Source organism: Silurus aristotelis (genome assembly GCF_946808225.1).
Source record: "Silurus aristotelis genome assembly, chromosome: 21".
Lineage (NCBI taxonomy): Eukaryota > Metazoa > Chordata > Actinopteri > Siluriformes > Siluridae > Silurus > Silurus aristotelis.
In genome coordinates, this window is record NC_139594.1 from 14,506,788 (window position 1) to 14,519,077 (window position 12,290).

General features: G+C 37.3%; 1 protein-coding gene across 1 annotated transcript; it reads left to right on the top strand.

The window, feature by feature from the left end:
* The first annotated feature begins 1,266 nt into the window (after positions 1-1,266).
* LOC310716632 (zona pellucida sperm-binding protein 4) lies at positions 1,267-4,539 on the top strand. The gene is made up of 10 exons (XM_083523914.1): positions 1,267-1,561; positions 1,654-1,760; positions 2,425-2,626; positions 2,933-3,055; positions 3,164-3,336; positions 3,424-3,521; positions 3,609-3,745; positions 3,855-4,032; positions 4,229-4,370; positions 4,441-4,539. Exons 1-10 carry the CDS (start codon positions 1,318-1,320, stop codon positions 4,522-4,524), a joined length of 1,488 nt encoding a protein of 495 aa, XP_083380040.1. The 5' UTR covers positions 1,267-1,317; the 3' UTR covers positions 4,525-4,539.
* The last annotated feature ends 7,751 nt before the right edge of the window (positions 4,540-12,290 follow it).

Below are 12,290 nucleotides of genomic sequence, written 5' to 3' on the forward strand. Positions count from 1 at the left end.
GGACAACACTGAGCACAGACAGACAGACAGACAGACAGACATAGATAGGAATAAAAGTGCCTTATTTTATAAGAGAAACTGTCATAAAATGGTTTTCATAAAAAGATACACAATGATTAACGTGATTAATATGTCGTTAGTAGTTGTGCATATAAATATATAGATCCTATTCCACATTTAGTTTCCATTTCCCATAGATCATTGGTCAGGAAATTCAATCCTAAATAAATATTGTAAGTAATATTCTGAAACTTTACATTTTTGCATGAGTTAATTAGTTTTAATATTTTATTAATTTGCTGCAGAGGTTGGGTTCATTTTTATTATTCATCCAAAATCAACATAATGTCCATTTATGCTTCAACATCAATTCCAACTCAGGATGTTTGTGTTGGTGGTGTGTTTTGGGTGCAGTGATGTAAAGTGTTTGAGTAAATGTATCAAAGATATCAGCAACTTTTTCTCTCTACTCAACTATATTTATGATTCAATATATGTACTTTTTACTCCACTATATTTTAATTGACAACGATTTACCAATTTCATTTTGCATCTCGGTTAAAGATGTCATTTTAGCAGTGCCGGCCTCATTTTCAGTCCAAAAAGAGCTAGAATTAATAAAAATAAAAAAAACTTGAGAACTAGCTTTTGTTGAAGTTAAATTGAAAAATTGTTGTCTCTGAGACTGAGAGGTGTATCAGCTATGAAAATTCAATTTTACTTTTTCTTAAATTATTTACATTAATTTTATTTGTCCATTGAATTTTTTCTTGTTTGATCTATGTTGTATTCTGGCATGTTGAAGTTTCTAGGCTAAGGTGTTGTTCTTGGCTGGGGTGTTTCATTTGGAGGGTGGAGGAATATTTTAGGAAATAAAACCTCACAACCTCTCACTTTTGGCTTTTAAAAAAGGCATCTTTGAGCCTACATTCAATATGATTCAAATACTCAAATACTGTTTGAATCAGATACTCTACGACTTTTAGTCAAGTCAACTCATATTTGAATTGCTGACTTTTAACTTGTAATGAAGTAGGTTTCACTGTGATGTATCTATACTTTTGATTTAGTATGATTTTTTGTATCATTAAGTATGATGAATTTTTTTCGGAGCAAAAAAATACTGAAACATGCCAGAGCACCTCACAGTGAACCTGTGAATCAGTTGAGAAGATACATAAGCATCATCCTCATCAGGTAAGGATTGGGCCTAATTAGTGACAGGTGGAACCAATCACTACTGTTTGCCTAGCTTTCTTAAATACATGGTTGGCCAGCAGGTGTTCAGTTCTTGCATGGTGTTGGAGTGGTTGGACCATGGCAGGAAAAGTAGTTGTGCTTTTGTTATGTTGCCTGGAGTTGTTTTTGGTGCAAGCTTTTCAGGAGTCCTCTGCTTATGCTAACCAAAATAATGAAGACTTCAGTGAAGGAACTGTGTCTGTGCAGTTTCTAGACTCACGTCAGGAGCTCAGACAGCCTGAGAAATATGTTGTCTTGTGTGGCAAAGAGGCTTTCAAAATAATTTTACCCTCAGATCCTCTTCTGGACGTGAAGGTTTTGGGTATGTATAACTATAGAGGGGAGGGCATATTTGGTGGTGGGGGAAGGTTCTTAATAAAGAGTCTAATTTAGTTTTTCTGATCTTTTTGTCAGGCTCAACTATTGTTGATGTAACAAAAGAATGTGGCTACTCCCTGACAAATGAACAAGGCAACTATGTTCTCCATGTCCGCTTCTCTGGCTGTCATGTCACTGTTGAGGTGGGTGTTTGCATGCTAGGGTACATGTATTTTTACCAAGACGTTTTGGAACAGGACTGTTGGTTTGCTGTAGTCCTTTTGTGTGAAACATGGTTAAAATGTAACATGAACGTCTCAGGTCTTCTCAGCTTTTTTTTTTTTTTTAACTAAACATGCACAGAAATGCCAGGGCTATAAAAAGAAACGAGTTAGCACAATGTTGCCGTGGCTCCTCGGTCTGTACTGGAAATACGATTTGTAGTGTGTTGCATATGTGTGTGATTGCTGCCACTTCCTGGTCACTGCCAATGCTAGAGATATGGATAACAAGGGTGTGAATGAATTGAGCCTGAAAGAAATGGACATTTTGTTCAAGTATGCTGCAACAAGTAGAACATGTCTTTTAGAATATTAAATGTAAAACATGCAAATCTTTATTACCCAGATTGGCTCTAACAAATTACTTAATTGAATGTTTCCACTTAATTTTCATCAATTCAATTTGTGACAATTCAGTGTTTCTTTAATTTGATTTTATTTTTTTATAACATTTTATTTAAACAAGAAGCCTTTTTTTATGGTTTAAAAATGTCAACTGAAGTTCACAAGTGTTTTATACTTCTATTAAATGCATTATTTTAAGTGTTCTTTATTCCAATGTTCTCATATTTACTAATGTCTCCAGGATGACAGATTTACCCTACGACTGCTGTATGGCAATAACATGGGACCTGCCGAGGTTGCCACAGTGTCCTGTGACGCCGACTCTGGCATGGCATTGCAAAAACTCCGGGTGTCGCGTTCAAATGACCAAGATGACTGTCCACCTGCTCCGATGCCTGCCTTGACACCATATCGAAAGCTCTCTCAGGAGTATACAAAAGGAGGTGAGCTACATTACAGGTGTCCAGCAAATCCACAGGTGGCTTCATTCTAGCTGTAGCTTGGCTTTATTTACTTGCTGGTAATTGTAAGCATGAGTGTTCTTGTAACTGGGCATAACTTAATTACACCATATTCTGCAATGTCTGTGTCAATGTCCATGTCTTAAGTCTCCTAATGCAAGCATGTGGTATTTTTGTCAAGTATATTTGCATAGGATGCTTACAAAATCTGAATTGTAGCTGTGTACAGTGCCTGTTTGGTTGTCGGTATGTGTGCAAACTGATGACTAATCTGTCTTGACTATATAGGTTGTGACATTCCTACTAGTCAAAGGCTGCCCTGTGGTTCTTCTGAAACGACAGCAGCGGAGTGCAGGAACAAAGGATGCTGCATGAACGTGACCGATTCCTCCTGTTACTACCCAATGGACCGTAGGTTGCTGTGCCCTGATCCAAGTGACTTTCAGAAGTGTTTTTTTTCTCCTGGTGTTACATTTTTCTCTTCCCCAATTTCTCCATTCCTCCTTGTCTGTTATATAGAATGCACAGCTGATGGGCAGTTTGTGTTTACTATTTATTCTAATATCACAACAATTCCTGTGAATCCCACAAGTTTGATTGTGGTGAACAAGAACCCCTGTAAACCTGTCTACTCCACCAAGGATTTTGCTACCTTCAAGTTCTCAGTGACCGAATGTGGAACAAAGACTTATGTGAGTCCTACTGAATTGTATCTGACTGAGGCAAAAACAAAGGCTAATTTGAGTTTCTTTCCCCCCCCCCCCCCCCCCAACAATCAGAATGTTGGCGACACAACCATTTACATGGCTGAAGTACGGACGGCCATCAGAGCCCTTAACCTGAAATACGGCATCATCACTAGAGACCATCCAGTCAGGCAGGACATGTTTGTGCTTTAGAAGATTTAAATTTAAATTTCCGGTGTTGTGTCTTTGCTTTAGTTTTAAAGTTGTGTCTTTTATAGGCTGATGGTCGAATGTCGTTATTCAAAGATCAGTCCAACGATGAGGGCCACTGCTGGCTACATGGTGGTGAACCCAAATGTCCCAGCCTCTGTGAGTTCTGGTGGGCTATATGGTGTTCAGCTCAGGATTGCAGATGGTATGGTTTTTTGCAATGCTTAATACCTTTTTGTTTGCTCAAGAACTTTGTTCATGAAGGACAACCTGCTTGTGTAGTTAGTTTGGTTTTTCCCTTCTCTTCCATTCAGATGAGACCTTCTCCTCATTTTCTGCACATGGTCATCTGCCCCTGAAGGTTCTCCTGGGTAAACCATTGTACCTGGAGGTGCGACTAAATTCTCCTAAACCTGATGCCACACTTTTAGTAAACTACTGTGTGGCATACACTCGCTCTGGTACAAACGCCTTGGTTCTGCTCTATGAAGGGTAAGTTTAACACTTGCATACTTATTGTGCAAAATCTGTCTGGAGGGTTTGTGTAATTGCTTGTACATGAAATGGTGCTAAAATCAGGTTAAATTACTTGGCTGTCAATATCCAAAAATCAAATGCCACTACTAAGTGTCTTACTTGGGGGCAACTGTCTTTTTTTTTTTTTTTTTTTTTTTTCTTCTTCAAACAGGTGTCCCGATCCTGATCTCTCCTCTGCACAATCTTCAGTCCTTCGTGTGCTGGACCTGCCACAGACTCCTTACCAGCGCCGCTTTGTGGTGACTGCCTTCCAGTTCATGAACGTGACTACTCAAAAATACATCAATGAGGAGGTACAGTATCACTTTAAAGGTTTCTTTTGTGAACTACAATTTGGTTAAATGATCTAATTTCTTTCAATAGATTTACTTTATGTGCTCCACTGAAGTGTGCTTGCCTTCTGAGACTCCATGTCGCAAGACCTGCTTCGATGGGAAGGCATGTTGATTTTATTACACAAGTAAATGTACCGAATTGTTTGCAGCTGAAATGCTTCATGCCAGACTGAAAGCCTGGACTCATTGTGCATAACTGTTTAACCCTTCACTGTTGCTGGATTATGTATAAATCCTCACTTATATATATATTTTTTTTTTTTTTCTTTCTAGGTATAACATCTTTCCAATCAAAGGTGAATGCTGAAAACTGAGCTTTCAATATGCAGTATTAAAACTTCATTTTAAAAAATTCTCTCTTGTAATCCTTTTTCTATTGTGACCTGACTGTACTTTTCTTTTTGCTGCAAAATGCTTTGAGTGCTTCCTTGTTCAGAGTTGAACCAATTCTGTTGTAAGCCTGCTCTTTCAATCAGCTACATAAATGCAGTGCAGGACGTTTTGGTGACAGTCAATCTCCTGCTTTATTTAAAAATCATGCCTGTCTCGTGCAAAATGGTGGGGTGAATGCTAGAAAGCAGTTATTCTACAAGCAGAGACTTATTTTGAGAGGTTGCCGGTTTGAGCCTTGAGGGAAGATTAACTTTTTAAAACAATTGTTATTGGAAAGCATCCTGAAACTGATCAAAAGCAGATTAACTTTCAACTCATGCAGCATTACCTCTACTTGCACCATAACTGTTTATAAAAATAAAAAAATGCACTCGCTTTAATTGTCCAACTTTCTCAGATTAAGTTCATGTGCTTTTCAGACTTCATGTCATGAGATGCTTGAAGTTCAATGTTGGAAAACATCCAGAATAGTATGGTTTTAGACACATGACTGACTTTTGTTTATATGCAACAAACTATAAAAGGCAAAAACACGACTTGTACAGTGATTAAAAAGTTTTGTGGCCAGAAGAGTAAATGTGACCTTGTCTCTAACAGCTGACTGAACAGGAGAGATGTTTGTAGACTGCCTCACACCCATAGTCAAACATTGAGGTGGAAGCTTAATTAGGTTTCGAGTTGTTTTGGAGTCGAGAAGGTTACATTTGCGGCATTTAGTAGACGCCCTTATCCAGAGAGACGTACACGAGTGCTTTGAGTCTCTAGTAATGAATAAATCTACACTGGTATGCAAGATTACAAACTTAATTTTAATATAACTCTTGAATTCTACAAACTTGGAAAGTGCTTCATTTAAGTGTTCAGGAAGAGGTACAGTAGGTCTTCAGTCGTCGCTTGAAGATAGTCAGAGATTCTGTTGTACGGCCATCTAGGGGAAGTTCGTTCCACCACCTTGGTGCCAGAACAGAGAAGAGCCTTGAAGTATACTTGCCTCTCGTTCTGAGAGAAGGTGGTACCAGTCGAGCAGTGCTGGAGTATCTCAAACAGCGTGGTGCAGTGCGAGATGTGATGAGGTCACTGATGTAAGATGGTGCTAGTCCATTTTTGTCCTTGTAGGCAAGCATCAGTGTTTTGAATCTGATACGTGCAGCTACTGGAATCCAGTAAAGGGAGTGCAGCAGTGGGGTGGTGTGGAAGAACTTGGGCAGATTGAACACAAGCCGTGCAGGTGCGTTCTGGATCATTTGCAGTGGAAGAATAGCGTTCAGTGGAAGACCTGCCAGCAGCGAATTGCAGTAGTAGAGTCTTGAAATGACGAGACTGAACAAGCACCTGTGTGGACAGAAATGGTCGAATCCTTCTGATGTTGAGAAGAAATCGACAGGAGCGAGCCACATTAGCGGCATGTGGGAAGGACAGTTCATTGTCCATAGTTACCCCAAGGTTACGAGCAGTGGCTGAAGGGGAGAGCAGAGTCATGAAGTGTTATTTGGAGATCTTGACCTGGAGATAAATCACCTGGGATGACCAGCAGTTCTGTTTTGTTGTAGTTGGTGAACACTCATCCATGAAGATGTATCTGTCAAGCATGCCGAGATCTGAGTGGAAGCTGTGGTATCTGATGGAGGGAAAGAAAAGATTAGTTGAGTCTCATCTGCATAGCAGTGATAAGAAAACCCATGTAAGGATATGACTTCACCAATGGAGTGGGTATAGCGAGAGAAAAGGTTAGAGACTTATTCTGGGTGAAAGGAATACTGAGCCAACATGGCTACCATTTGATACTTCAATTGAAACCAATTTCGCCATAAAGACAAGGACCTGACGCCTGCGTCCAAGCGCTGTTATTTAGAGCATTTGACAGGATTATTATCTCTTATGGAATGGCCTGCCCAGTCACTGCATCTATATCCTATAGAACAGGTTGAACACTATGCACTTTATGTCGAATACTTACTTTAGTCCTTAGCTATGTGTTATGTAGCTCTATGTTAAATGTAGCACCAGGGTTCTGGAGGAACGTTTTCTCATGTCACTGTGTACTGTCAGCTATACAGATACATTAGAATAATATTAAAAAGTTGATTTATTGTAGTAATTCAATACAAAGTGAAACTTGGATATTATATAGATTCATCACACTGATATTTCAAATGATTTTTTTTATTTTGATGATTGTGGCTCACATTTAACAAAAACATCAATTCAATCTCATATTTGAATACTTCATAAGACCAATCAAAAAAACATTCTTAGTAAATTGTTGGCCTTCTGGAGAGTATGTTCATTTACCGTATATGTACTCAATACTTGGTAGGGGCTCTTTTTGCTTTAATTGCTGACTCAATTCGGCGTGGCATGGAGGTGATCAGTCTGTGGCACTACTAAGGCGGTATGGAAGCCCAGATTTCTTTGACGGTGGCTTTCAGCTCATTTGCATTTTTTGGTCTCTTGTTTCTCATTTTCTTCTTGACAATGCCACATAGATTCTCTATGGGGTTCAGGTCTCGTGAATTTGCTGGACAGTCAAGCATACCAACACCATGGTCATTTAACCAACTTTAGGTGCTTTTGGCAGTGCGGGCAGGTGCCAAAAAGGAAATCAGCATCTCTATAAAGCTGGTCAGCAGAGGGAAACATGAAGTGCTCTAAAACTTTCAGGTAGACGGCTGTGCTGACCTTGGACTTAATTAAACACAATGGACCAACAGCACTGTTCATATGCTGTGTGGTATCAGTGCATTCCCACTCATATATATGCATCTATGTGATAAACAGTAGGTCAACAGAGTAGCAAGTTTGAATTCACGAAATTATGAAAAGAAAGATTATTAAAGGTTTAGTGATTATTAATGGTAAAGGGATGGCAATGATAAGTCACGTGACAGTAACAACAATGCTATTTTAGTAAGTACAAATTTGTATTCATATAGCACCTAGAGACACAGTATGCGACTTCAGACGCATATAAAGTCTTCACTTACCATATGTGCCTGTCATGATTTTCTTGTCAAGAGCAGTCCTCCACTCAGCACCACTCTCTGTTTTACTCTGTCCTCCTACAATAGACAAAACACTTCTGACTAGTTTTGGATTTCCAAAAAGTTTTGTTTATCTTAACATTGAAACTATAAAAATATAGATATGCTATTAGAAGATATTTTTATGGGTATCTTTTGGACAGTAATGGAAGAAATTAATTTGCCTTTTTAAAACACTTTATTATCTAATAATTCGACCTGACTTTCGAAATTGCTATGGATCAGACTCTCCATTGGGAAGGCGGCCATTAAAAAAAACATGCACCATTGAAGTGGCTGTTCGGCCTGAGTTTTTATTCCCGTCCCATGTGCTAACTCTACCTGTGGTTGTAATCACATAAAAAAGAGATTTTCAATATACATTATTTTCAAAAAACACATTTGAGTATGGATGTAAAGACCTAAATCCCAAATACATACATACATACATACATACATACAATTACAGTCAACAATGTTGCTTCAGACAGACTATTACTGGTAAACTAATTGAAAGAAGGTAGAGCTTAACTCCAAACCTATACACTTGATTAAGAATAAACAAAGGCATTACACTAGTTCAACGGCACCATCTATTTTACAAAGTGGAAGCAAAATACTTACTTTAGCAGCACCAGACAAAGAAGCCTTGGATGGAGCCTTTGGAGCTGGTAAAGGAGAATATTGATACATTAAAAACAATACACATGACATTAAGCACAATAAAATATTTAAATAAATATCAGAATATCATAGTGTTGCACAACAATCTAAAGATTACTGCTTGTTAGTCATGTGACTCATATTTTAATGGAATCGATTCAACAAAAAGGTAATATTTAATGGGAAACAATTATAGGTGAACAATTCCTTATCTACCAACAGTCATGATCAAATCACTAGTAAGCTAGAAATGTTCCTGAATCCTGGTGTGTACAAATATTTAAATGTAAAATAAATAAATAAATAAAAACAAAAGTAAAAAATGCATAACTTACATTAAGGACATCTGTATTTGATTTCACAGGCTAAAATGAATACAGCAAATGAATATATGTACCGGACAATTGTTGTAACAAAATTAGTTTAAGATAAACTCAAGATATCAAGATGTAACTGTGGCTTTTCCAGTGGGATGATATTACCACAAAATAAAGAGATTTAAATATACAGTATAGTTATGAAGTGCAAGTTGTTATGTTGTCATTTCTTTAAAATTATATTAATTAATTTAATGTTTTATTTGTATATATTTATATATTTATAACATGTTTTAAATATAATATATATTCTCGAGCTCTCACCTCGAGAAGTTTAATAGAAATTATACTTTTTTTAATGAATCTCAGCCTTGGGCAGCTGTTCTTTAACTTCCTTTAGTTTCATTTGTAAAGTTATTTCCCTTTCTGAGGAGGCAGAATAATAAGATAAAGGCTAAAGAATGTCACATACAGTACTGGTGTTAATTAACTACAGCATAGAAATGTTAGTAACCTCTTTGAGTCTACAATATAATAATATATTATATTATCCATTATAATAATGGATAATAATAATAATAATAATAATAATAATAATAATAATAATATATTAATAAAAAAAACAAAAAAAAAAACACCTGCTATCTTAATAATGGAGGCCTCTTAGACCGGCCACTGCACCAAATGAAAAAGTTATTTGCCTCCGTACCCGCTAAATTTACATTTTTCATCCTGCACCCACTTATTTAACAAAAATATAATCGGCTGTAATTGTTTACTAACGTCTCCTGTCTTCCATACCACCACTATCACGTCGCAGTTATTGAAACCATCAACACTATAAAAAAGCGCAATATAACAACATTACAGAGAAAGAGAGTGTGAGAGAGAGAGAGAGAGAGAGAGAGAGAGAGAGAGAGAGAGAGAAAGAAAGAGGCATTTTACATATGGAGGCTGGATACCATTTTACTAAAGCAAAAAACCCAGTTAAGACAACTCCAAACCTCTACACTACAACCACAACTGTGCCACCTACATCATCTGGAGCCGTTCAGAATCAATATTTGTCTAATAACATGACAAAAACATTAAAATGTAAATGAAATACAACCTACTCACCAGAGATGCAGACTCATAATTTGCACCGCTCCTCAGAGGCTGTAAGGCTTGTATGCACTGGTCTGAAAGCGGCGAACAAACCCTTTCCCGGGACGAGACAAGCTAGCTAGCTTCACGGTTGGCCGACCTCTCCTGGCCATCTAGCTTTTGTTGAAAATATATTTTTAAGTATGTCCGAGACCAAATCAATTTCTCTTCCTCCGTTGGCGTAAATAGGTCTAACTCAGATGTATGACCAACAAATCAGAGGACGGAAAAATGCTGACACTATTCTGGGCCCTCTAGCTGGCCCTGTTGGAGTGAATATGAAATCTGATTGGTTAAAGACAGAGAGCTATTTTTTTTAAGTAGACAATGTAAAAGGACCAGCAGAATATACTTTGAAGGCACTGGGCAGATTAGATTGACATGGCAGCACATAGATGCTAAAATCCGATTGGACAAAAAAATCTAACATCCACATACACGTACTGGAAGCAGTGCAGTCAAGAGAAATGCTACGAAATGAAGAGAATAAACTGTTGGGAATAAATTAATACAATTTCATGAAACAAATATTAGAAATTAGGTTTTAAATGTAGGTCAGTGCTTCTGATAGTGTTTAGGCCACCAGAGAAGGCCCACCACTGTATTTAACATATATTTAAAATATATTTTGGCCCAAAAAAATATTTTTTATTACCGCATGGTAAGGTCAGGAAGAAATATCTAACTAGCAAAATACACTTTGGTAAGTTTTACAAGAGGCATGGCAAAGTATTTCAGCTGAGTGTGTAAAGCTGTTATTCATGCTAAGAGTGTTTTTCAGTGAAAAGTTGAGAATTTGTACATTTCTATATATCTGTATGATCAAAGAAAATCTTTCTGTTAAATTGCCTAGTTTGTTGCACAGAAAAAAAAGGAACATGCTTGTGTCTCTCAAAGACCATAAAAGACTACAAATGGTTGACACTTTACAATGGAAGTATAGTGCATGTACAAAGCACTAAAATGGTTTATATGGACATTTGCATAAATTGGTTTATTGATAGAAATATTGTACATGTTAAACTATAAACTATTGATATGAATTCCAACCCTTATTACTTCTTTATTCCTGATGGGCACAAAGGACACTGATATTTAAGTTCTCGAATAATTTCAATAATAAATTAGGATTTTACACTGGAAAGCTTTTCATCTGCTGTTGTAAATGAGAATATTCATATGCTCTTTGTACTTGTTGCATAAAATTTAAACGTTTATACATTATATCCTTAAATGTGTCAGAGTGGAAACAATCAGAACTGGCCTTCTCAGTCTGAACTGTTAGTTTCAGTAAACTTGGATATTAATATAAAGAGTTGATCCTGCAGAATGCGCAATTCTGCTTATCATTAGGCATAATTTTTAAGGTTGCTTATAATTAACATCTAGGTACATATATTACAGGCACCATGACAACAAACAGGCTCCAATGTTAATGTATAAATAGCTTGTCCATTTACAGTTAAATAGATAGTTTTACCAAGAAGTACCATCACAGAGATACCATCAAAAAGTTTTGGATACTGTATGCTGTACAGCAAACAACAGTGTTGTACTTAAGGCATAGAGAACGCTTACAAAAAAGGATTCTGTGTGAACTTGTAAAATTGTGGGGAAAACCTGTTGGATGTTGGTTGAGTTCTGGTAAAATGGCAGAAATTTTAATAAAAATGACAGGGAATCATTTATGTACTGTATAATCTAGCTTTCACCGCTGTGGCCCGGGTTCGATCCCTGGTCAGGGAACCAACCCCAGCTATTAGGGTTACACAAGCCAGTGGACTCTTAGTGCTGGTCCCAAGCCCGGATAAATGGGGAGGGTTGCGTTAGGAAGGGCATCCAGTAATCCAGTGGCATCCAGTGTAAAAACGTGCCAAATCGAAAATACGGATCATGAATACGGATGATCCGCTGTGGCAACCCCTAATGGGAGAAGCCGAAAGAAAGTTTTTTTTTATATAATCTAGCCATACATTACACAGAACATGTCAAATTTTGGATATAATTCTAATAAATACTGTGGATCGTTACATAAACATGTAACGTGAAAACAGCACAGTGGGGTGAGTTGATTTCTGGGTAATGTAGTGAAGTCTGGTGACGTCCTATGATGCCATGTTTGTTCATATATCTGAAAACACAAACCTACAGTAGAATAAACATGTGACATAGCAAAATGTTCAGCACGATGGAAAGGGTTTATTTCTGGGAAATATAATGGTCTGCGCTAGAGGTGCAAGAAAACAATTTATATTTTGTTTGCCCATACTGTATCGATTCTCAAAAAGAAATGATCTATGGAAGTTTATATCCAGACTGCTGGATAGACAGTGACATCC